Below are 26769 nucleotides of genomic sequence, written 5' to 3'. Positions count from 1 at the left end.
ATGGTCTTGTTATTCCCTTAGTGGTTTTGTTTAATACCCGTTCGAAGCTAATTTCTTATTAATCTATGAGTTAAGAGTCGTGTCAAGTCTCGAGTATGTCTTCATGATTAATTGGTTTACTTGAATGGATTTTGCATGTGGATTATCTCTATTGTTGAGTGAAGCATGTTAGACTAGGATTTCAGTCTAGCTTGTTCGTACTCAGCTTTCGCAGACTTCGTGCTTCATGTATTTCGGTCATGGCCTTTGCCTTAATGACCCTATGATGATCCATCATTGCACTTGCGTTGTTAGGGAGTAGTTTTCAATAAGCAGGTTTGTAGAGATAACTTGCGGGAGAAGTTATCATGAGAATAGTGTTGAGAGACTATGTCATCTTTCGCATTTATAAACTCTATTTTGAATTTTAATCATGACTATCACTATTACTACTTTAATTATTAGTTAATGGATTTTCTAAACTATTTAATGTTGGTTTGGGCCTTGATGGTTTCAAGTTGTTTTATGACCATTAACTATTTAATATATTTTGAAAGTTAGTTATTTCCGCTGTGTAATTCTGGTAAATAGCCTTAGCCGTTATCACAGTGGCGGTAATATCTTGGTAATTCTTTTATATTAGTCGGAAATAGGTAATTATAAATATAAGGAATTACCAGGGTGTTACACGTCATGCGCAAATTTATAACTGAAAATTCCAATTCAACGGCATCATAATGCCGGATTTTCTAGTCCAAATTTCAAATTCCAAATTCAAAACTCAATCCAACGGCGTCATAATTCCGGATTTTCTAATCCAATTTCCGATTTCAAAATTCAAAATCAATCCAACGGCGTCATAATGCCGGATTTTCTAGACCTACTTCCAATTCCAAAATTCCAGTTTCAATCCAACAGCGTCATAATGCCGGATTTTCTAGTCCTACTTCCAATTCCAAAATTCAAGTTTCAATCCAACGGCGTCATAATGCCAGATTTTCTAATCCAACTTCAAATTACAAAATTCAAATTCAATCCAACGGCGTTGTAATGCCGGATTTCTAAACCTCCACTTCAAACTTCAAAACCTCAAGTTCAAATTCCTAAATCCATAATTGTCCATTTAACCATTTAAACCTCAAAACCTCAAGTTCAAATGTCCAAACTCATGATGGCATAATGCCGAACTTTCAATTCAACCTTTTAAACCTCAAGTTCGAATTTCCAAGTCCATGTTCTTCAATTCAATCTTTCAAGTTTCAAGTTCAATGTTCCAAACCTCAAGTCTTAAATCCATGATGGCATAAAGCCGGATTTTCAATTCAATCTCAAGATTCTGTGTTCAATACTTCAAATTTCCAAGTCCACGGCGGCATAATGCCGGACTTTCAAGTTTCAAGTTCCTATCCGTTTTCAAAAATCAAAAATTCCAAGTCCAATTTCAAATGCCTAAAACTGATGGCGGCGTAATGCCGGATTTTCAAGTCCAAAAAGTCTAATCCTTCAAAATCCCAAATTCAAAGCCTCATATTTTATACAAAACTCCTCTTTTCAAATTCCAAGTTCAGACTCCAAATCAAATTCGAATTTCAAATTCACTTTCAAACTACAAAAACCCTTGCTTTCCATTTCTCCCAAATACAAAATTCAGAAAACATTCTGATCCCCATGGGTTGAAAATCTCCTGAAATAATACAAATTGAATTTCCACAAATACAATTATGGGTTGAAAATCCCCTGAAATAATACAAATTCAATTTCCACAAATTCAATCATGGGTCGATGTGAGGGGGTCGAAAAAGCACGAGGCTAATGCGTGACCTCGTCCCTCATGGGTGTGACGTTTCTTTTTGTCAAATCAAGTGTAATTGGATTTCCTGTGAGTTTACACCCAATTGACTAGTACTATAGGAGTCGCCATTCAGTTTTTAACGACAATGAGAAAAACTGACAAAACCCAGTTATCGTGACATAAAGGGAGTGCAATTATGTTTGACCACGACGGCCATAGGTTCCTTTGTGATCCCTGATGTGGGGATCTCTCAACATACACCCGCAAGGTAGAGATTGAGGGTTCGGGGGACTGTAACTACCGAGAGGAGTACTAGCTCTTCGATAACTACAGAGGCAGGATATCTTTACTAGCTCAGCATAAATAATTGAAGGGACATGCGTTAACTATTAAACTAATCTGAATTAATTTTAACAATATGCAGCACATAATACTAGATCGATCGTGATTATCTGGTTTAGATTGATTTAAGGGACCTAGCATGATAGTTCAATTTCCCAAGATATTATCTTTATTAGGCGTGATAGAACAATCAGATTAAATAGTTTAACAGTTTTATAAAAGGGCGAGGAAAGCAATTAAATCATGCGAAGGGACACATTACGACGCACCCTTGAGAGGTGCGTCACGGTTCTCAGAAAACTAACCACTTTGGCTTTGCTATTTCTCCTTTTATTTAACGAATCTCAAGTTTCCAGGCTTAATTCTTCAGCTACAAGGGACAGGATACGTTCTGTTCGATTTATGGATCGATTGCGACAGAACGCGGGATCAATTTCGCAGCGTAAGGCTTAGGCTTAGGGATTTTAATTAACACGTAACTCTTATTTTCGAATTATATTAGGAATAGGATTCCTCTTGCAATTTCTATCTCATTTAGGATTTATGTTGGAGTGCAACACCTAATTCTGACAGGTTTCTATCTTTTATGACTTGCCACTTTTAACAACTACCCATTACGGAAGTTACTAATTTTAGCAGGTTTCCATAAATAGCAGGTTTCGGGTGAAATGAAAAGGGTGATTGAGATTCGTTATTTTATAGGAGATGCGTTGCCAAGTGGAGATTTTATGTTCTCATCATCGAACCTTCCCTTTCGGGAATGGGGACAAAAGTAGGTGTCTACAGTTAGCCCCCACTTTGACTGAGTCTCAAGATGAGACGATGGTCAAAGTACTAGACGGAGTGCGTCACACAAGCCATAGTGTATGTGACTTGTTTTGCGAGGGTCTCGCGAGCCCCCGAGTGATAACATTTGACTTAAGGGTCATCACTTGAAGTGTCGACATATCCCTCACGTGTCATTGGGATTTGTCAACGGATAGTATAGAAACTTCCTTACTTTGTCATTGGAAGTATCTAAAGAGGCGTAGAAAACTCCCTCACTTTGTCATTGGGATTAGCTAAAGATGTTTTCGAAATCAAAGCTATAAAGTGTAATTGGGCCTGGCCAAGCCCAATCACGAGGTAAAAATGTTTTTTTAAAGATTCTCATTTTCAGGGTTAGCTAAACGAGAAAACCCCCATGTTTTTATGGGACGTAAAACGAAGGAAAATCCAGCACATCGTTCTCTTTTGGAAAAACAGAAAACCAATCCTTTAATTTTTTGGAAAAAGGGAAAACCGAAAAAAGTTATCGCTATGGCGACTAAGGACCTGCGCGGTTAGTGGCGCAGACCCCGCCGGCTAAAGATGGCGAGCCTGTCCGCTGAGGGTGGACACCCCGTCCGATAGAAGTGGACGAATCTGTTTTGAAATTTGAAAATAAGGACCTACGTGGTTTGTGACGTAGATCCCGCCGGCTGAAGATGACGAACCTGTCTGCTAAGGGTGGACACCCCGTCCGACAGAAATGGACGAATCTATTTTGAAGTTTGTTTGTGCTTTTTTGAAAATAAGGACCTACGCGGTTTGTGACGTAGACGCCGCCGGCTGAAGATGGCGAGCCTGTTTCATTTTGTTTTGGAAAATTCTATTTTTTCGAAAACTGAGGACCTGCGTGATTAGTAACGCAGACCCCGCCGGCTGAAGATGGCGAGCCTATTTTGAATTTCTTACTTTCTTTTCATTTTGCCTGTATATAAAAATAAAAAGGCTTTTGTGATTACAACCTGTTGGTGGGTCGCAATATTTCCTGATTTGGTGTGTCCTGTAAGTGGGCCCACACTGTGTATATTTTTTTTGTTAACGAGATTTTAAAATACCGTTTTTTTTGGGAAAGAAATATCAAGACGACATATATCTTACACAAATAGGGGAATCGCGCGTGCCTCGACAACGAATATTCGCTGTTTGGGAAGCATTTTCAGCGCCCAGCTCTGGGCGCGAGAATTTCTAACGCCCAGGGCTGGGCTAGATAATGCAAAGGGGAGACTGGTCTTTAAAAGACGCGGACCGTCTCCTTCCTTTCCCATTTCCACCATTTTCGCTCAAACTTCTCCACTTATCCTACTGATTTTTCGCTCGTTTTCTTCACTTTTCTTCACGAATTCTACTCCAAATCACTTCCTAATCTTCCCAATGTAAGTAATTTTCAGTAATTTTAAGCTTTTCTTGTCAATTTATAGCATTTTTGAGCTTTGCAATTGATTTGGGGTTTTCTGATTTTGTGCCCCTTTCTTTCAATTAGATAGTTGAAAATGTTCTTCATGACATGTTAATTAGTTTGTGCATGTTAATTTTCGCAAGTATATTGGTTTTTGTTGAATTTGGGCATATTCATACTAGCCCCCAAGTGTACCTACGATTCTAGTATTTTCTCGCAATGTAGGTGTTCTTGGTATATTGCTTGCGTTCCTCATAATTCACGAGGGACAAATTATGGAAGAATTTTGATTTTGCTGGAGTTAATTTTTGTTTAGGGAATTTTTGCTCAATATGAACTTAGTGCCATGTTTTTAGGGAACAAAAATTGTATGACTCCATTTCATGAGCGGAATGCACTCTTTTAGGGATTGGTGTGAGTTCCAATTTTGTTAAAGGTATAATGCCTTACTGTTGTATCGTTGATCAGCATGTCTGACGAGTCGTCACCGCCCTCTGGCGGCCACGAGGAGCGTGGAATGACGCATCAGCCCACTGGTGTGGGACCCCTATGGGTGGGTCCAGAGTACTACGACGATCGGGACCTGCACTACGACCTGGAGCATCACGTGACCACCCGCCTTCACGCGAGGAGGGATACTACGGTTCGCGGCTATGGTGCAGCGACGAGCGAGACTGTCTTCGGTTACCTGAGCTCGGACGCCCAGCCTTTGGTGAGGGAGAGTTCGCTGTTCCCGGTGGTTGAGACTTTCTGGGAGATACTGCTACTCAACATCTCCCTATCTTTTCTGCGGTCGTTCATGAGGTGGTGGTGGGATACCACCAACACTTTCCACTTTCCTTCGGGTGAGATGACGTTTACTCCCGAGGACTATACGGCTTTGACGGGCTTGACCTTTACAGGGAACCCCGTTCGTCTAAGGTCAGATGGCCCGCTGCCGACCGTTGCTGAGGGTGCTAGGCTCATAGGCTCGTGGCTGGGTGAGAGATTGCCTTCGTACCAGGCCCGTGAGATACCTTATGCTGACCTGATGTGGGCCTTGGAGCATGGGGTGGAGGAGTCATCTTTGAGACAGGCCCGGCTGTTCTACCTCCATTTTATCACTTCCACTTTTTTGTCGGGTCCTACTGACACCTTCGACCCGAGGTGGATAGGTTTGGTGGAGCACGTGTCTTCGTTGGGCGACTACTGTTGGGGCGATTTGGGCTATGCGACGCTCGTAGGCCAGATGAGTTTGGCGGTGCGAGACTCGGACCCGCGTAGACATCACTTTGTCATTGCATTGGCGGGAGTGCCGCGTTTGATTGAGGTGTGTGCCTAGCTCTCCTTTTGCTTTCTTGCCCTTATTGAGCCTTTTTGTGATGTATTATTATTTTTTTCTTTTATAGCTGTGGGCCTTCGAGCATTTGCCTTGGCTGGCTCCCCGAAAGGGGCAGAGGCCTTTGTAGTACCCTGCCGGTCGTCGTTGGGGTTGGAAGAAGAAGCTGACGGCGCGTCCGCCGCCCGATACCGTGTGGGATCTTATCCGGGACGGGAACCCAGAGCATGTGCAGCACCTTATCCTTTATCTCGTATTTCGTCATTGTTTTTGTTTCTATGTGCGAGATCTGATTGTGTCTGTATTCACAAAATAGGTGGTCTGGACCCCATGTCTCTCTTTTAGGGGTGCCTATGCTTCGGTCAGGGATAGTCATGCCCTGAGCCAAATGTGGGTTTTGTTTATTGGTCGCCGTGACCCTGTCTGGTACGTAGGAGAGCGGGTACGTATGCAGACTGTCGGAGTCTTTTCGGTGCCTCAGCCTCCACCTGCGACCATGCTGTCTACCCGTACGATAGGCGAGGCGTGGAGGGTCAATTCGAGGACGGGCGTGCCGGCGACGGAGTTGGTGATAGCTGGAGCTAGCTATCATCAGTTCATCAAGGATTCTCTTCGTCTCCCGGAGCCCGGCACTGTAAGTTGCTCTTTTTCTTTATTGATTTTTTTGCAGTGTTTTCATGTTCGTGCCCATGTGTTTATGTTTACCGTGTTTTGTGCAGGAGCATCTTGACCCTTTGTTAGGGGGATGGGTGCCTCCCGATGCTCGGATCTCATATATTGGGGAGGGTGGATCCGAGGTTGTGGAGACTGTCCCGGAAGGCCGGGTTTTCCATGCTCCGCTCCCTGAGGGAGTACAGGCGGTATGCACCTTTTATTTATGCATCCTTCTTATTTTTTTCGGTTTTCTTTTGTTACTAACATTCCCATTTCAGGTTCCGGCCCTTATGGCCAACGCGATGGTGGGGGTGATCAACCGGTTGAAGTCCGCGTTGGTTCGGGCTCGATCTGCACTTTCTTGCAGGAGCCCCCGCTCTACTCAGGTAATGTGCCGTTTTTTTTTTGATTTGTACCTTTTATTTGGCTTTCTGTCACTCACTTTCCCTTTTTTGTTTCTGCAGAAGGACCGGACGAGCCGGGGCCGATGACGCAGGACCATCGGGCGGGGGACGCGGCCCTGAGGAGAGAGAGAGAGTACGGTACTCGCCCCTACGGCATCGCCGTTCTGATGTGGGGGTGAGTTCTTCTGGGGAGAGGTTCGAGCCGGAGCGTAGGCGACGTTCCGTGTCGATGGCTCGAGAGCCCAGCCCCGAGTCGCAGCCACGGCCTCAGTTTTGGGGCGATTCTGGTTGGGGGTCCTCACACCACGGGGGGTGGAGCGGATGGACCGGCGAGGCTTGGAGGCATGAAGCCGATGACGAGTCTTAGGCTTGCTTCTATTTTGTATTTATTCATTCTTGTATTTCGCATGTATATATGTTTTATATATTTTTGCGAATTTTTGGTGCAAGAATGTTTTGAGCCTTCCATGGGCTTGCTAGGTTTGCCTTTATCAACTGAGGCCTCAACACATAGCATTCTGACGGTATAAAGTTTCTAAACCAACGACGAATTTTGAAAAAAAACAAAGAATTCCATATATTGTTCTTTAGAAAAAATGAGTTCATACAAGAGTGCACACATATTTAGACTAGCCGACTACTTGGGGGGATTACATATGTATGTTTTCTTATGTCTACATTTGGGGGTTCCCTTTTTTGCCGACTCGTGCCATACTCCTTTGTTGGGTTTGCTCCTGAAATATTTTTTGTGTCTCCGTTTTTCGTTCTATTTGGCCTTGCTCGTGCATGGGTTAGGGTATAGTGCCCTTTGTAATATCTTTTCCTCTTGATGTGTTCCATGACTTTATTATTATTTAATTTTTTATTGGACCGAATCCTTGGTAAGGATTGCCTACGTATCTTGTCAGAATCAGGTCGCGCGTAGTTCTAGCTATATGTTTTTTTTTTTGAAAGGGGTGTTCATTACACGTCTGCTACCCCCCCCCCCAAGTGTTCGTGGTTCTTTTGATGATTCGAAAAAGGAGTACGAACACTTGCAGAAGCGGGAGAATTGGTGGCAAGAGAGAATGACGCCCAAGCTTGGGCGTTGGGAATATCGGCGCCCAGGCCTGGGCGTGAAAAATAACAGCGCCCAGTCATGGGCGTTGAAACTGTGTTCTTCTCCCTTTCTACTTTAGCGAGTCTTATGCCGTTTGGTTAGAGTAATGCGCAGAATGCTTGCTTATGAGTCTTAATGTGTATTATTAGATGCCTTAACTCCGGACTGAATTTTATTAAATATAGTACTTTTTCAATTGGTCTAAATTCGTGAGGTTGGCGAATTCCGCTCCATCTATGTCAGCCAGTTAGACCGCTCCGCCAGGAAGGATAGTCTTTACAAAATATGGTCCGGTCCAATTAGGCCGAAATTTTCCTCGGGGGTCCGTAGTAGGTGCGCGGATTTCTTTTAACACAAAATCGCCTTCTTTGATATTTCGAGGTTTGACTCTTTTGTTGAATTGCCTTGCGATACGCTTTTGATACACTTGCACGTGATGTAAAGCTCTCAACCTCCGTTCGTCTAAAAGAACGAGCTCGTCGTACCTAGCTGGAACCCAATCGGCCTCGGGTAGTTTGCTTTCTAGGACGATCCGGAGGGAGGGAATTTCCAACTCTATCGGTTGAACTGCTTCCATTCCGTATACCAAGGAGTAGGGTGTTACTCCAATGGAGGTGCGGATTGAGGTTCGATAACCCCATAATGCAAAGTGTAATTTGTTTGGCCAATCCTTATAATTTTCGGCCATTTTTTCGATTATGACTTTAATGTTTTTGTTGGCTGCCTCTACCGCGCCGTTCATTTGCGGCCTGTAGGGAGAGGATTTATGATGTTTGACATGATATTTTTCGAGCAGGTCTTGGACTTCGGCCCTAAAGTGAGAACCTTGGTCGCTTATGATTTCATGTGGAACCCCGTATCGACAGAATATGTTCTTTTCTAGGAATCGAGCTACATGTTTGGCCGTTAATTTTGCGTAGGAGACTGCCTCTACCCATTTAGTGAAGTAGTCAATTGCGACTAAAACGTACTCGTGTCCCTCTACGCCTGTGGGCATTACTTTTCCGATTATATCTATACCCCAGGTAGAAAAGGGCCATGGGGAAGTGAAGGTGTATAGTTCTGAGGGAGGTAAGTGGTTAAGGTTATTGAAGATTTGGCATTTTGGGCAAGTTTTCACAAAGTGATGGCAATCAGTTTCCATGGTGGTCCAATAATACCCTGAGCGGGATATTTTCCGGGATAGCATTTTGCCGTTCATATGAGGTCCACACACGCCGTTATGGTATTCTTCCATTAGTCTTTGGGCTTGGTTTTGGTGAACACAAAGTAACTTGATTTTATTCGGCGTGTATTTGTACAATTCCCCCAGGATTATGCTATATTGCTACGCGAGGAGGCGTAGGGCCTTTTGTGCTCGCGGGGAGGTGTTTGGGGGGAATTCCCCACTTGTTTTGTAACGAAGGATGTCCGTATACCATGGTTCTTCTTCGGTGTTTTCAGGTTCGGAGTCTATGGCACAGCAATAAGCCGGATCTTTTCTTCGTTCGACTCGAAGGGTCATTCCGTCCAACTCATTCGGGATGTCGAGCATTGAAGCTAACTTTGCTAGTGCATCCGCGAATTGGTTGTCGTCTCTTGGTAAGTACGTATACTCGATTTATTCGAATTGCTCGACTATTTGGTCTAAGTGAGCTTGATACTTTGAGAGACTAGTGCTTCGGACCTTCCATCTTTTGGATATGTGGTTGATTATTAGGGAAGAATCCCCGAAGACTTGTAGATGCTTGACCCCGAGGCTAATTGCGGCCTCTAGCCCAACTATGCAGGCTTCATATTCGGCGGCGTTGTTTGTGGCCTCGAAGTCAAGTTTGATGGAAATTGGTATATGGGCCCCTTCGGGACTGACTAGGAGAACTCCGACACCGCATCCCTTCTGATTGGACGCGTCATCGAAGTATAGTGTCCAATAGTCGTCTCGTATCATCAGAAGTTCCTCGTCAGGGAGGAGGTAAGCTTCCGTGGTTTCCTCATTCGTAGCATGCTCGGCCAGGAACTCGGCTACCGCTCTTCCTTTGATTGTTTTTTCTGGCATGAATTTTAGTTCGAACTCTGAGAGCATGACTAGCCACCTGCACAAGCGACCGTTTAGAGCGGGCTTTTCGAACATATATTTTAAGGGGTCTAGTTGTGACACTATATGAACGGTGTGGGCCAATAGGTAATGTCTGAGTTTTTTAGATGCCCAGACGAGGGCGAGGCAGGTTTTCTCAAGTTCTGTATATCTCGTCTCGTACTGTATGAACTTCTTGCTCAAGTAGTAAATGGCTCGCTCGGATCCATGTACACACTGTGAGAGCATAGCTCCCGCTGCAGTATCCGTGACGGTTAGGTATAGGCGTAAAGGGACTCCAGGCAAAGGAGGGGTAAGTACGGGTGGTTTGCTTAGATATTCTTTGATTTTATCGAAGGCAATTTGGCATTGTTCATCCCATTCGGCTTTTTCTTCTTTTCTTCATTTTTTGAATATTGGCCCACAAGTCATAGTAAGGTTGGAAATGAACCTACTAATGTATTGCAGCTTTCCTAGGAAGCCCCTTATCTGTTTTTCAGTTTTTGGTGGGGGCATTTCGGTAATGGCTTTAATCTTGGATGGGTCAATCTCGATACCCCGCGTACTAACAACATATCCTAGAAATTTTCCAGAGGTTACCCCGAACGCACATTTTTGTAGATTTAGTCTCATGTTATATTTCAAGATTCGGGTGAAGAACTTTCTAAGTGCCGGGAGGTGACCGTGCCGGTCTTTAGATTTGACGATCATGTCGTCTACATAGACCTCGATTTCTTTGTGTATCATGTCATGGAGTAATGTGGTGGCTGTTCTTTGATAGGTGGCCCCCGCGTTTTTGAAACCAAAAGGCATTACAGTATAGCAATATGTACCCCAAGGGGTAATGAAGGTTGTTTTTTCCATGTCTTCTTCTGCCATAAGTATTTGGTTATATCCTGCGTACCCGTCCATAAAGGAGAGAAGCGCGTGTTCTGCGGTGTTGTCTACCAATATGTGAATGTGAGGTAGAGGGAAGTCATCTTTGGGACTGGCTTTGTTGAGATCTCGAAAGTCTACGCACATTCGCACTCGTCCATCTTTTTTAGCTACGGGGACAATATTGGCCACCCATTCTGGGTTGTTGGTGACTTTTATGAAGCCGGCGTCTAATTGTTTAGTGACTTCTTCTTTTATTTTCAAGGCTATCTCTGGTTTGAGCCGCCGTAGCTTTTGTTTTACTGGCGTCATTTTGGGATCTAGCGGAATCTTATGCTCAGCGATTTCTCGATCTATTCCTGGCATGTCTTTGTAGGACCAAGCAAAGACACCCTCGAATTCCCGCAAAGTGGAGATTAGATCGGTTTTTTCAGTGGGAGTTAAGGTGAGGCCAATTTTAATGATTTTAGGATTTTCCTCTGTTCCAATATTTACCGATTTTGTGTCCTCAATTATAGGAGTTTTTAGTTCTTGTTCATTTACAGGTTTTAATAATTCGGTATATTCCTCTTTTGGCTCTTTTTCGTGCTCATTAGTGGCGAGACATTCTGCAGTACTACTCGGATTTTTAAGCGGCATAAACTCGAAAGTTTTGTTTATCTTATTAAAGTCATGAAGCATTACATCAAAAAGATCTCCCGGAGTAGATATTTCCGGGTCTAAACTAGTTTTGGAAGGGGTTACAATTTTGCTAGGTTCGGACTCGGAGTCGGACTCGGATTCAGACTCTAATTCTTCGTACATTGGACCCTCTCCCGCAGATATCTTGAACTTCATTCCACGAGCATTAGTCCATTTGAAGGTCTTGCGCCACCCTCGTGGGATTTGGTCAACCTTTAAGGGTGATGGAGCGATCAGTTTAGTGGAATCGAACAATTCATCTTGAAGGGCCAATGCTATAATTTCTGTTTCGTTCCTTGCTCTTTTCTTTTCTAACCCAAACAATAGCCCGAAAGCATGTGAGTTGGGGAGCGCTGTTGGCATGGCATGGTTCTTTGAGGCGAGTGGCCTTTGAGAACGTAGAGGGTCGTGTTCCAGAACATGCATCTCTTGGGTTTGTGCGACCTCTAGGAATAGATGTTCGGGATATGATACTTCCATTGCGATCCTTGATGGCTATCACGGGTAGGTATTCAGGGGCCCTGCATTATTGTTGTGGAGTAGGAGACACATTAGTTTATTTCATGAGTCGGTTTTTAGACATTTTATGACTACCCTTAAGTCGGACTAGTATATTTGGACTACTATGTGTGCACTTTGAACTCTTTATATTTTCGAAAATCTTTGCCCGTGTGACATTCATAGTTATTAGCATACTCGGTTTTGGTGCCGAACATTGTCGTCATATGAGGCCTAACAACGACACAAAGAGTTATTTATTTTTATATTTTTTTAGTCGCTTTTAGAATCGAGTGCCTTTCATACGCCCTCGCAGCAATCTTTACGAATAGTTTTTTTTTTTGCTACGTATATATTTTTTGCGCGGGCATCGAGGCTGCTACGCCTAACCAAAAGGCCAGGCAGCAACTTCAGCGCCCAGCGAAGGGCGTGAGAAATATTAGCGCCCAGCCAGGGGCGTTGAAAATGCGTCCCTGGCTGGTTCTCGTTTCTTGTTTGCGTATACTTTTTGTTTATGCGACTTTGATTTTGCGTGCTTGCCTAATAACGTCCTTTACGCGTTACAGCGTTTTGTGGGATTCGTTACGGGCCATCCCAAGCGTCGCTTATTTTTGTGGCGATCGTTCGGGTTTGCGCAACACGTATTTTGGTATAACTCTTTGGCCAATTGGTTTATGAACGTTTGGGCAATTTTTAAGGTCGTTGGTTTTCTAGCATTATTTGTCACACACAATCACATATTTCGCTCGCATAACTAACATTACATCATGAGGCAAGATAATAATATGTCATGTAGTTTATGATAGGCTTCTATGGGTAGTATTTACGCCGGCTTGGTACCGCTTCTATCGCAGATCCAACACATGCCCCGGTCGAGGTAGTGCCTTCAACAGACGAATTTCGCTCAAGAGGCCAATCACGATGTAAGCCAAGGGGGCATGCACCAATGATAGGGACCTAGTGGGCGAGCGATTGGGTTTGGGACGGGTGTACTACTAGCGAAAGTGCCGAGTGGACAACATTCGAAGCGTATGCACCCCCCGGTTGGCGATGGGTATCCTTAGTCCCAACTCCCGAGATGAAACATCCCAAGGGAGCCAACATTCGTTATGCGGTTCTACCCGTTCACATTAATATGCTGATTTTCAGGTCGTCCCAACTTGATGGGGAAATAAACGCGGGCTAGGATCGTTTCACCCTTCGGCTATTTTGATTACCTACGAGCACGAGTATTTCGTTCACTATCCCCAGTGGAGTCGCCACTGTGAGGGGGTCGAAAAAGCAGGAGGCTAATGCGTGACCTCGTCCCTCATGGGTGTGACGTTTCTTTTTGTCAAATCAAGTGTAATTGGATTTCCTGTGAGTTTACACCCAATTGACTAGTGATATAGGAGTCGTCATTCAGTTTTTAACGACAATGAGAAAAACTGACAAAACCCGGTTATCGTGACATAAAGGGAGTGCAATTATGTTTGACCACGACGCCATAGGTTCCCTTGTGATCCCTGGTGTGGGGATCTCTCAACATACACCCGCAAGGTAGAGATTGAGGGTTTGGGGGACTGTAACTACCGAGAGGAGTACTCGCTCTTCGATAACTCCAGAGGCAGGATATCCTTACTAGCTCAGCATAAATAATTGAAGGGACATGCGTTAACTAATAAACTAATCTGAATTGATTTTAACAATATGCAACACATAATACTAGATCGATCGTAATTATCTGGTTTAGATTGATTTAAGGGACCTAGCATGATAGTTAAATTTCCCAAGATATTATCTTTATTAGGCGTGATAGAACAATCAGATTAAATAGTTTAACAGTTTTATAAAAGGGCGAGGAAAGCAATTAAATCATGCGAAGGGACACATTACGACGCACCCTTGAGAGGTGCGTCATGGTTCTCATAAAACTAACCACTTTGGCTTTGCTATTTCTCCTTTTATTTAACGAATCTCAAGTTTCTGGGCTTAATTCTTCAACTACAAGGGACAGGATACGTTCTGTTCGATTTTTGGATCGATTGCGACAGAACACGGGATCAATTTCGCAGCGTAAGGCTTAGGCTTAGGGGTTGGAGTCAATACTTAGAATATGAATTCTGTGTGTTCTTTTCACGTCGAATTTGGGGCTGTATTTATAGGGAAGATTTCGTGGAAAGATAGAATTGTAGAGCTCTAATCCAAGAAGAATTAGGAGAGAACACGTACCCAGGTATTTTCAGCGCCCAGGGCTGGGCGCCGAAGATTTCAGCGCCTAGAGCCAGGCGTTGAAAATAGGGTCTGGGCCGTATTTCCTTGTCAGATTTGGACTCGTGGAATACGGAGACTTCGAGACTTATCCGAGTCTTTTAGCGCGTATTAACTTTATGACGGAATGCGTCTGGGCCCGTTACGAACTCTAGGCTCGTTAGGATTTTAATTAACACGTAACTCTTATTTTCAAATCATATTAGGAATAGGATTCCTCTTGCAATTTCTATCTCATTTAGGATTTATGTTGGAGTGCAACACCTAATTCTGACAGGTTTCTATCTTTTATGACTTGCCACTTTTAACAACTACCCATTACGGCAATTACTATTTTTAGCAGGTTTCCATTAATAGCAGGTTTCGGGTGAAATGAAAAGGGTGATTGAGATTCGTTATCTTGTAGGAGATGCGTTGCCAAGTGGAGATTTTATGTTCTCATCATCGAACCTTCCCTTTCGGGAATGGGGACAAAAGTAGGTGTCTACAGTCGAAAATCCCCTAAAATAATACAAATTCAATTTCCACATTCTATCATGGGTTGAAAATCCCTACAAATAATACAAAATCCAATGGGTTGAAATCCCCCTAAAATATTTCCAAATGCCATTATGGGTTGAAATCCCCCTAAAATATTTCCAAATTCCAAACAACGGGTTGAAAATCCCTAGAAATAATACAAATTCGATTTCCAAAAACAATTCCAACGGGTTGAAAACCCTAGAAATAATACAAATTCGATCTCCTAAAACATTTCCAACGGGTTGAAAATCCCTTGAAATAATCCAAACCCCATACAAATTCCTTTGGGTTGAAATCCCCTTGAAATAGTACAAGATCTAATTTTCCTTCTAATGGGTTGAAATCCCCCAGAAATAATACAAATCTGAACTCTATTCTCGGGTTGGAAGTCCCTTGAAATAATACAACTCCAATCTCTACATTCTATCGGGTTGAAATTCCCCTAAAATATTCCAACTTCTACTTCGGGTTGAAATTCCCCCTAAACTGTTCCAACAGGTTGCAAATCCCGGGACAAATATACAAAATCCAATGGGTTGAAATTCCCTTGAAATATTCCAAGTTCTAATGTCGGGTTGAAATTCCCTTTAGATATTCCAATTTCTATTGTCTGGTTGAAACTCCCCTAAAAATATTTCCAACGGGTTGCAAATCCCGCTACGAGTACACAATCCAATTGGGTCAAAATCCCTTTTCAATATCCAAGTTCTAAACCTCTAGAAATGGTACAAGGAGGAAACCTCCACAAAAGAATTAATCTCCTTTCAAAAATATTCCCATCAGGTTGTAAGTCTAGATACTAGTACAAATTCTCATACAAATCACAATAGGTTGAAACTCCTTTGAAATATTTCCAACGGGTCACAAACCCCGGATACAAATACAAAATCCAACATCCTGAATCTTCGGAGTGGCACTTAGAGTCAAGTCTAGGTGTCATTCATTGCATGCATATCATACCATGTGTCGGGAAGTCCAAGTTCAAAATTCAAGTCATGTCCTAACTAGGTGTTCCTGAAGGAAATAATGCCCTTGGTCCAAGTATGCATTCAATGCTAAGTCTAATAAATGCGGTTCAGTATTAATTAATTATGCAAGTTAATAATTCAGTGAGATCAAGTGAGTTGTATGCCTAGCTAGAGGCCGCCTCAGTTCGAGTGGAACTAATAATATTAATCCACAGCTTACTCTTGACTGAACCCGTAGGGTCACACAAATAGTACGTGAACGGATCAAGTATTTAAGTGAATTAAATACTCTATTTATGAACATTCGGAAACGACGAATCTCGGTTCCAGTGGGAGCTGAAATCGTCAAAAAGCAAAATATAGAATGCTCCGGAAATGATGATATTGCCGGAAACGGAAATATGGATCATGACGGAAGTATAAATATAATCCAAGTCGTAGATGTTGCCAGAAACGGAAACATGGTACGTATCGGAAAATATTATCGGAAATAGAAATATTGCCGGAATCAGAAATATTGACGGAAAAGGAAATATTACCGGAATCGGAAATATTGTCGGAATCGGAAATAAATTCCGGAATCGGAAATATTAAATATTTGTTCGAATCGGAAATAAATTCCGGAATCGGAAATATTAAATATTTGTGCGAATCGGAAATGAATTCCGGAATCGGAAAAAGAATCGGAAGCGCGACGTACGAAACGATCGACGGACGAGCTTGCAAGACGCAAGGACCAACACGAAGCCAGGCCCAGCGCCCAACAAGCCCGCGCGCGCCGAGCAAGCAGGCCGAGCAGCAGCATCGCCCACTGGGGTGCAGCTGCCAGCGCCCAAGGGCCAGCAAGCAAGCAGAAATCACTCGTGGGCGGCGAGTTGCGAGTTGCGGGCTGCTTGGCTGCGGGCTGCACAACAGCGTGGGCTCAAGGGCCACGCAAGCAATCCCTTGGCGGATAGGATTCCTTCATTGTGAAGTAATCTCGTTTTCCTTATTCTACTCAAATTGGATATTTGTTAAATCTGAAACACTTAGGTGTTTGATTAAACGTAAAATTCTAATGATATTATTTAACTAGAATCCTATTGGATATAGTTATTGGAATCCTAGTAGAATTTTAATCCCGTTATTTCCACCATATAAATATGTGGTTCATAATCACAATTTATAATGAAATTCAATAAGTATTCACATACATTAAGTTCAAGAGAGAATTTAATAATTTGCCTAAAATTAATACTCCCTCCGTCCCAGATTAGTTGTTACATTTACCTTTGCACATAGGTTTAGGTGATAAGTGTTTGTTTGGTTATCAATTGTTATTTTATTGAAAAAGTAGATTTGATAGGAGTTACTGAAATATTTTTTTAATTGAATGAGAGAGGGTGTGGGGACAAAAAAGAATTTAGTGGGAAGAGAGAGACAATATAATAATTGTGGGGTCATTCTTAATTTAGAAGTGTAACCACTAATCTGGGACGGATGAAAAAGGAAAGTGTAACAACTAATTTTGGACAGAGGGAGTAATAATCATTAACATTCGGGAACAATGCAGTGAAACATGAAGAACTGAAAGAAAAAGAAACATCTAGAAGGATTGGCTATTTTTCTCACAAACCAATGCAGAAAAGTAGAAAGCTACAAACCTGAAAATTTAGAATCGTACCCTTGACCAGTCTTGAATGGTACACCTTTTCTCTTTTGACTTACGTTCCTAATCACACCAAAATAAGTAAATATTCAATATCCCATTTCCCAAAAAGAACTCACAATAACATCAATGAATTCTGCCACATCCTGCTCATCAGCCATATAGTCGAAGTTGATGACTTGCTGTTGGGACATGATTCACCTGCATCCAAATGTCGATTGGCATTAGGATAAAATGGGTAGGATAAATAATTCGTACATAATTTCTACCTAAACCCTTTTTGTAACATCCACCCAACTGCGCTACCACTCAGAGATAAATTATACTCCATAAATATACAAAAATCGGAAATAACCACCAAACAAAAAACTCTTAAAACATAAGAATCAACTAGGGAGTATCAATTGTCAGTCAATTATGTATGTTTATATTGATTTACTTAACACCTACTCTTTACCCTCTTTAACAAAAATAACCACCAAACATAGCTACGATCAATATAGATCTTCAATCACCAAAATAAATGTAAAAAATAAAATCAAGAATCAAAATCCAAAATCCAAAATTTTACATTAAAAATCTCCCAGAATATCCAAATCTAATGAACACCCAAATCAGAAAGGGTGGGGGAGGGGGGGGGAGCTAGTTACTTTCTGCTAAATGCATACAAGTTAAAAGGTGTACAAAGATTCATCTCTTATACAAATATAATGGATGCATTTGTTCATAGCAACATTAGCTTAATAATTAAGATCAACCACAATGTATAAGAAAAAGAGCATTGCAACAGTTCAAATTTCAAGGTATTGTGTAATAGACACTCAGTCTGCAGCTAAACAGCACAAACAATATTCTACAGGGGCACAGCTCATGGCAGAACAAGCTAAGTCCTCATGTGAGACAAAATTCTTTTATATTGGCAATGTTAACAAGATAAGGAAGCTCTACTAATAACCAAGGCAAGCTACAAATATATGAAATATGTTACTAAGTGTAGAGGTGTTACTGAAAGTATGCAGGATACTAAAAGCAAGTTTCAGAAGCATTTCCAGTGAACGATTGACAGGCCCATTTAATCATAATATGCCTTGCTCACATGCTTATGTTTTAGATATGAAATAATTTGAATTATTCAAATTCATAATTGAAATACTTAATTTAAATAACTGAAATTGTTTTTACATTAATCAAAATAATAAACCAATAACAAATTGTTTTCCATAGACTACAGCAATTGAATTGGGCAAAACTAAAATAAAGAAAAAATGACTTGAGCTAGAAGTATACCATTAAATTAAATGGAGGAATAAAGAGGACCCAACCAACACCAAAAGAAACCGCAACTACGGAAACCCATGGAGCTCCAGAAGAGACGGTGCAGGGGACAACATGGGTAGAGTAGAGCCACAACGACAAGTCAACGAATAACCCACAAGGTGGGCATCACCACCACCACAACACGGCTCCGACGACGGAGGAAGTGGTGCACCGAACAATAGGAGATAAAGAATCTAAGTAGAGAAAGTTAGGGTTTGGTCAATTGGGAAATTTAATTTACTATATCATTGATTTGTGGAATGGTAAAAGAGTTTACCAATTTATAATGGATTACAGTTGATGAAGGTTTCACGACCACCATTGGCAGTAGCGGTGTGGACTGGAGGCGAGAGAGAATGCGAAGACAAGAGATGAGGATAAAGAAGCTATACTACAACAATCAACACCACAACAACAAAGAACAATTAAGCAGCTGCCAACAAAGAGGTTCGACGATGATCTCCGACGGCGAGGAGACGAAGGTGATGAGTGAGGCGGAAGAAAACGAAGGTGAAGAGGAAAAGAGATAAGAGTCGGGGAGACAGAAAGAAGCGAAGAACGAATGTGAGGGGAAGGAGGTATTTTTTTTGTGCTACCTTTATTTTTGGGAATCTTTTGTGCGGCTCGTTGTGAAATGAGCCCGCACTTGAGTTCTTGAATACAAGTGCTGCTTATTTTCTAAAATGAGCCCGCACTTGTGAAAATATATATTTTCTTTTTTTTTTAGGACTCTCAAGTGCTGCCAATTTATCAAATGAGCCGCATTTGAAGGGAAGCACATGTCAATTTTTCTACTAGTGGTGTTGAGGAAGCTGAGGCTTGCATAAGGGCTCTCGAAGACAATCAAGAAACTCTTTTCAATGCATAAGGCTAGGGGAAGTCCCTCAAGATTACTCCTCCAAATGGCAAAATGTTCAAGATTACCGTGGGCGAAGGATCTATGATGAGCAAGTCCGAGTCAGAGGATGAGTCTGGATCTGAGTCTAGTGATAATTCTAAGAGTCTAGGGCTAGAGTCTTGCATTAATCAAGAGCCTCTAAAGGCCGAAATTTAAGTTAAAGTTGCCGATGTAATGATTGTTAATTTCAATAATACTTCAATTCCCTCCTACTCTTCAAGTCCAAATTCAAAACACATTCCTAATCCAAACAACTTTGCTTCACAAGAAGCTGACTTTGAAATCTTAAAAGCTATCGAAAATCATGAAACATGACGCCCATAATTGAGGAAACAGAAAAAGATAATCTTTCTAACAGCAGTGATCCAAAACTAGTTTAGATTGGTTTGACTCTATCTCAAGAAGAGCGGGATGATCTTATCAAGCTACTTTTAGAGTACATAGACGTCTTCGCAAGGTCTTATCATGATATGCCAGGGGTTGATCCAAGCATCGGTCAGCATACAATTCCTCTTATTCCAGGTTAAAAGCCCATCAAGCAGAAACTCCGTCGCATGAAACCAGATGTTTCCCTCAAAATTCAAGAATAAGTCTCTAAGAAGCTAGAGGTCGGGTTTATTCGAGAAGCCAAGTATCCAGAATGGATTTTAAATTTCGTCCTAGTTCCAAAAAAGACGGCAAAGTTTGAATTTGCGGTGATTACAGCTGGGTTCTTAACAAGGCTAGCCCTAAATACGGTTTTCCATTGCCTTACATTGACCTCTTGGTCGACAACACAGCAAATCATACCTTACTCTGTTTTATGGACGGGTAAGCAGGCTACAATCAGATTCCCATGGCAGAGGAAGATATGGAGAAGACAACCTTCATTACTCAGTGGGGTTCCTATTGCTATACAGTTATGCCGTTCGGACTGAAGAACGCGGGGGCTACGTATAGAAGAACAACCACAGTTATTATGAGCGACATGATTCACAGAGAAATCGAGGTATAGGTCGACGATATGATCGTCAAATCCAGAGAGCGACATGAGCATACAACAGTACTTCAAAAAATCAGCAACAGGCTCAGGCAAAACAATATGAGGCTCAATCCTCAAAAATTTGCATTCGGGGTAACGTCAGGAAAGTTACTCGGGTATGTCATCAGTTCTCAGTGCATCGAGGCTGATCCATAAAAAATCAAGGCCATCCTAGACATGAAACCGCCAGCAAATGAGAAAGAAATTCGGGGGTTCCTTGGCAAGTTACAATGCATCAGTAGATTCATCTCAAAACTCACCATGATTTGTGAGCTAGTGTTCCGAAAACTCCGCAAGAGTGAGCCCAAGGTATGGGACGAAGACTGTCAACATGCGTTTGATACTATCAAGGACTATCTTTCAAATCCACCAGTGTTGAAGCCAGCAATACCGGGGGTTCCCCTCAGGCTTTACCTTACAACAGCTGACTCGGCAGTAGGGGCCATGCTCGCCCAAGAGATCGACGGCAAAGAAAACGCCGTGTACTATCTAAGCAAGAAGTTACTCGAGTACGAAACTAGATATACTCAACTCGAAAGGCTGAGTATCGCCTTAGTTTGGGCCACAAAGAAACTGCGGCATTACATGCTCTCCCACAAACCGTATGTGATTTGCAAAGCAGATCCTCTCAAGTACCTATTCGAAAACTCAGCTCTCAACGGATGGTTGTCCAGATGGTTGGTTATGTTAGCAGAATACAATCTCAAGTACATCCCTCAAAAATCTATCAAGGGTTCAGCAGTCTCAGATTTCCTAGCCGATTGTCCCATTGAGGCAGAAGAGGAGGATTACGATCTACCCGATAAGCAAATTCTAATGACAAGCGATGAAAGTTGGTCGCTGCACTTTGACGGTGCCTCAAATCAGCAAATTTGCAATTCAATGTGGTGTCGGGGTAATCCTAGTATCCCGGGATGGCACTCACATTCCCATATCAGCAAATTTGCAATTCAATGTTACAAACAATGCAGCCGAATATGAAGCATGCATTATGGGCCTGGAAGCCGCCTTAGCATTGGGCGTCCAGAAACTTCGAGTATACGGGGATTCGTCCCTAATCATCAATCAGATTTCCGGCAAATGGAAAGTCAGAAGCAAAAGCCTAGCCCCATACCAGTCCTATCTCGAGAAGTTGTCTGAGCAAGTGGAAGAGCTTCGTTACACATACCTCCCAAGAGAGGAGAACCAATTCCCCGACTGTAGACACCTAAATTGTGTCTCCCCATTGGGATAATGACGATACCATTATCCTTGTTAGGTGGTTGGGACAACTCCGTGCGAAAGTACCATTTGCTAGAACATGTTTCAAAATCCAAGAGCCAAAGTCTAATACCCGAGGCCGTTCCTATTCTGGAACTCAGTATAAAATACAATTTCCAAAAATCAATTTCAAAATTCAAGTGCGGGTTCATTTTAAGGGGCTTAGTGCGGGCTTTTACATGTGCAGCACATGGCCTGCCCGCATTCGAGGTTTCTCAAGTGCTGCCAAAATATTGGCAGCACTTGATGTTTCAAGTGCTGCCAATTTGGAAAATGAGCCCGCACTTGACATATTTTGTGCTGCAAATTTTAGAATATGAGCCCGCACATGACATATTTGGTGCTGCCAATTTTGAAAATGAGCCCGCACATGACATATTTGGTGCTGCCAAATTTGAAAATGAGCCCGCACTTGACATAGAAATGGGAAGCACAAGCATAAAAATGAGCCGCACTTGATATATAAATGAGCAGCACTTGGCTTATAAATGATCCGCACTTTGCCTATAAATGAGCCGCACTTGGCCTATAAATGAGCCGCACATGAGCTAGATTTGCTGTATAACCGATTTCCCTGCTACATATTATAATTGGACCACGCCACTGATTAGCCTCCATGCGTCACATAAAAAGTATCCAATTATATAGATAATTAAATTAAATAGTATATACTTGTAAATGTAAAATTCGATTACATTACAATCATATGAAAAACTTGAATCCATAGTTTAAGATTCAGTACAAGAAAATATCAAAGACAATCACTCGTAATGAAGTTTGCCAACATTTCTCGAACTTCATCTATCTCCTCAAAGGTGAAAGGCCGCTCCCTCCGATTATTGAATACCTTAAAAATATCAACCATCAAAGAATATATATACACTTTAGTTATATTATAAATATATATTGAATCATACAATAAATTAAGACTTAATTTGTTCAAATTAAACAAAGAAATAATGAACCGTATAATAATAAAATTGGTTAATTTCGGTCCCAACTTTCAACTAATGAACTTAAATGAGTATTTTAAATTATTTCCATGTTGAATACACATAGTTTTATGTTTTCAAAGACTCATTCTCACGCATTTTGGTGAGCTTATACACATTTAAGCCTCGTTAGTTCATTATCGGTCACATTTTGACTAAAATGGCTAATTTCGGTCCCAACTTTCATCTAATGAACTTAAATGAGTATTGTAAAGTCTTTACAAGTTTAATACACTTAATATTATCTTTCAAATACTCATTCTCACCCTTTGTGGTGAAGTTATGCACATTTAAGCCTCGTTAGTTAATTATCGATCACATTTTGACTAAAATGGCTAATTTCGGTTCCAACTTTCAATTAATGAACTTAAATAAGTATTTTAAAGTATTTTCCATTTTTGATACATTTATTTTTATGTTTGAAATACTAATTCTCACCCATTTTGGTGAAGTTATGCACATTTAAGACTCGTTTGATCATTATCGGTCACATTTTGACTAAAATGACTAATTTCGGTCCCAACTTTCAACTAATGAACTTAAATGAGTATTTTAATGTCTTTACATGTTTAATACACTTAGTTTTATGTTTCAAAGACTCACTCTCACCCATTTTAGTGAAGTTATGCACATTTAAGTCTCGTTAGTTCATTATCGGTCACATTTTGATTAAAATGGCTAATTTAGGTCCCAACTTTCAACTAATGAACTTAAATGAGTATTTTAAAGTATTTCCATGTTTAACACACTTAGTTTTATGTTTCAAAGACTAATTCTCATACATTTTGGTGAAGTTATGCACATTTAAGCCTCGTTAGTTCATTATCAGTCACATTTTGACTAAAATGACTAATTTTGGTCTCAACGTTTAACTAATGAACTTAAATGAGTATTTTAAAGTCTTTCCATGTTTGATACACTATGTTTTATGTTTCAAAGACTCATTCTCACCCATTTTAGTGATGTTATGCACATTTAAGCCTCGTTAGTTTATTATAGGTCACATTTTGACTAAAATTACTTATTTCGGTCTCAACTTTCAACTCATTAACTTAAATAAGTATTTTAAACCCGTTATACGTTTAATATACATAGTTTTATGTTCCTAACGCTCATACTCACCGATTTTGGTCAAGGTATGCACATTAAGTCTCGTTTAATCATTATAGGTCACATTTTGTCTAAAATAGCTTATTTAACTCATAATTTTCAACTAATGAACTTAAATAAGTATTTTAAACCCTATACATGTTTAATATTTATTATTTTGTGTATCAAGTACTAATGTTTACCTACTTTGGTGAAGTTATTCTCATTTAAGGCTCGTTTGATTATTATTGGTCACATTTTGACTAAATGGCTTATTTCGGTCTCAACTTTCAACTAATGAACCGAAATAAGTATTTTAAATACTTTACATGTTTATTAGACTTATTTTAATGTTTATAAGGCTCATTCTCACCTACATTGGTCAAGTTATGCACATTTGAGGCTTGTTTGTTCATTATAGGTCATATTTTGACTAAAATGACTATTCCTACAATATTTAGCTACAAAACTCCTCATATATTACCACGTACCTTATGAGAGAAAACAGATGGTTAGTCTCTAAATAAGCATTAACATTCGGGAACAATGCAGTGAAACATGAAGAACCGAAAGAAAAAGCCACATCTGGAAGGATTGGTTATTTTTCTCACAAACCAGTGCAGAAAATTAGAAAGCTACAAACCTGAAAATTTAGAATCGTACCGTTGACCAGTCTTGAATGGTACACCTTTTCTCTTTTGACTTACGTTCCTAATCACACCAAAATAAGTAAATATTCAATATCCCATTTCCCAAAAAGAACTCACAATAACATCAATGAATTCTGCCACATCCTGCTCATCAGCCATATAGTCGAATTTGATGACTTGCTGTTGGGACATAATTCACCTGCATCCAAATGTCGATTGGCATTAGGATAAAATGGGTAGGATAAATAATTCATACATAATTTCTACCTAAACCCTTTTTGTAACATCCACCCAACTGCGCTACCACTCAGACATAAATTATACTCCATAAATATACAAAAATCGGAAATAACCACCAAACAAAAAACTCTTAAAACATAAGAATCAACTAGGGAGTATCAATTGTCAGTTAATTATGTATGTTTATATCGATTTACTTAACACCTACTCTTTACCCTCTTTAACAAAAATAACCACCAAACATAACTACGATCAATATAGATCTTCAATCACCAAATTAAATGTAAAAAATAAAATCAAGAATGAAAATCCAAAATCCAAAATTTTACATTAAAAATCTCCCAGAATATCCAAATCTAATGAACACCCAAATAAGAAAGGGCGGGGGAGGGGGGGGGGGGGGGGGAGCTAGTTACTTTCTGCTAAATGCATACAAGTTAAAAGGTGTACAAAGATTCATCTCTTATACAAATATAATGGATGCATTTGTTCATAGCAACATTAGCTTAAGAATTAAGATCAACCACAATGTATAAGAAAAAGAGCATTGCAACAGTTCAAATTTCAAGGTATTGTGTAATAGACACTCAGTCTGCAGCTAAACAGCACAAACAATATTCTACAGGGGCACAGCTCATGGCAGAACAAGCTAAGTCCTCATGTGAGACAAAATTCTTGTATATTGGCAATTTTAACAAGATAGGGCATCTCTACTAATAACCAAGGCAAGCTGAAAATATATGAAATATGTTACTAAGTGTAGAGGTGTTACTGAAAGTATGCAGGATACTAACAACAAGTTTCAGAAGCATTTCCAGTGAAAGATTGACAGGCCCATTTAATCATAATATGCCTTGCTCACATGCTTATGTTTTAGATATGAAATAATTTGAATTATTCAAATTCATAATTAAAATACTTAATTTAAATAACTGAAATTGTTTCTACATTAATCAAAATAATAAACCAATAACAAATTGTTTTCCATAGACTACAGCAATTGAATTGGGCAAAACTAAAATAAAGCAAAAATGACTTGAGCTAGAAGTATACCATTAAATGAAATGGAGGAAAAAAGAGGACCCAACCAACACCAAAAGAAACCGCAACTACGGAAACCCATGGAGCTCCAGAAGAGACTATGCAGGGGACAACATGGGTAGAGTAGAGCCACAACGACCAGTCAACACATAACCCACAAGGTGGGCATCACCACCACCACAACACGGCTCCGACGACGGAGGAAGTGGTGCACCGAACAATAGGAGATAAAGAATCTAAGTAGAGAAAGTTAGGGTTTGGTCAATTGGGAAATTTAATTTACTATATCATTGATTTGTGGAATGGTAAAGAGTTTACCAATTGATAATGGATTACAGTTGATGAAGGTTTCACGACCACCATTGGCAGCAGCGGTGCGGACTGAAGGCGAGAGAGAGTGCGAAGAGAAGAGATGAGGATAAAGAAGCTATACTGCAACAATCAACACCACAACAACAAAGAACAATTAAGCAGCTGCCAACAAAGAGGTTCGACGATGATCTCCGACGGCGAGGAGACGAAGGTGATGAGTGAGGTGGAAGAAAACGAAGGTGAAGAGGAAAAGAGATAAGTGTCGGGGAGACAGAAAGAAGCGAAGAACGAATGTGAGGGGAAGAAGGTATTTTTTTGTGCTACCTTTATTTTTGGGAATCTTTTGTGCGGCTCGTTGTGAAATGAGCCCGCACTTGAGTTCTTGAATACAAGTGCTGCTTATTTTCTAAAATGAGCCCGCACTTGTGAAAATATATATTTTCTTTTTTTTTTAGGACTCTCAAGTGCTGCCAATTTATCAAATGAGCCGCATTTGAAGGGAAGCACATGTCAATTAGTCTACTAGTGGTGTTGAGGAAGCCGAGGCTCGCATAAGGGCTCTCGAAGACAATCAAGAAACTCTTTTCAATGCATAAGGCTAGGGGAAGTCCCTCAAGATTACTGCTCCAAATGGCAAAATGTTCAAGATTACTGTGGGCGAA

The 26769-nt window shown here is 40.8% G+C and overlaps 1 protein-coding gene and 1 long non-coding RNA gene across 3 annotated transcripts in view; both read right to left on the bottom strand.

The window, feature by feature from the left end:
- LOC130459621 (uncharacterized) overlaps window positions 1-19246 on the bottom strand; it is a 29834-nt gene extending 10588 nt beyond the window's left edge. The window contains exons 1-3 of one of the 2 annotated variants that reach the window (XR_008919141.1): window positions 18882-19236; window positions 18575-18798; window positions 17283-17488 (exon numbers count right to left, since the gene is read on the bottom strand). Coding sequence is in view for 1 of the 2 variants with exons in the window: in XM_056827086.1 (XP_056683064.1) it covers window positions 10247-11881 (1635 nt within the window). In the remaining variant the exon portion in view is untranslated. Of the gene's footprint in view, window positions 1-7614; window positions 17489-18574; window positions 18799-18881 lie in introns of those variants that run through there. The other variant, XM_056827086.1, reaches the window with a different exon arrangement.
- A 3265-nt stretch (window positions 19247-22511) lies between these two features.
- LOC130459452 (uncharacterized) lies at window positions 22512-26429 on the bottom strand. The gene is made up of 3 exons (XR_008918848.1): window positions 25808-26429; window positions 24528-24713; window positions 22512-22630 (listed from the first exon to the last, which is right to left on the bottom strand). It is a non-coding gene; the product is annotated as an uncharacterized lncRNA (long non-coding RNA).
- Window positions 26430-26769: the final 340 nt, after the last annotated feature.

This window comes from Spinacia oleracea, chromosome 4 (genome assembly GCF_020520425.1).
Source record: "Spinacia oleracea cultivar Varoflay chromosome 4, BTI_SOV_V1, whole genome shotgun sequence".
Classification (NCBI taxonomy): domain Eukaryota; kingdom Viridiplantae; phylum Streptophyta; class Magnoliopsida; order Caryophyllales; family Amaranthaceae; genus Spinacia; species Spinacia oleracea.
This window is presented reverse-complemented; position numbering and strand designations above follow the sequence as displayed.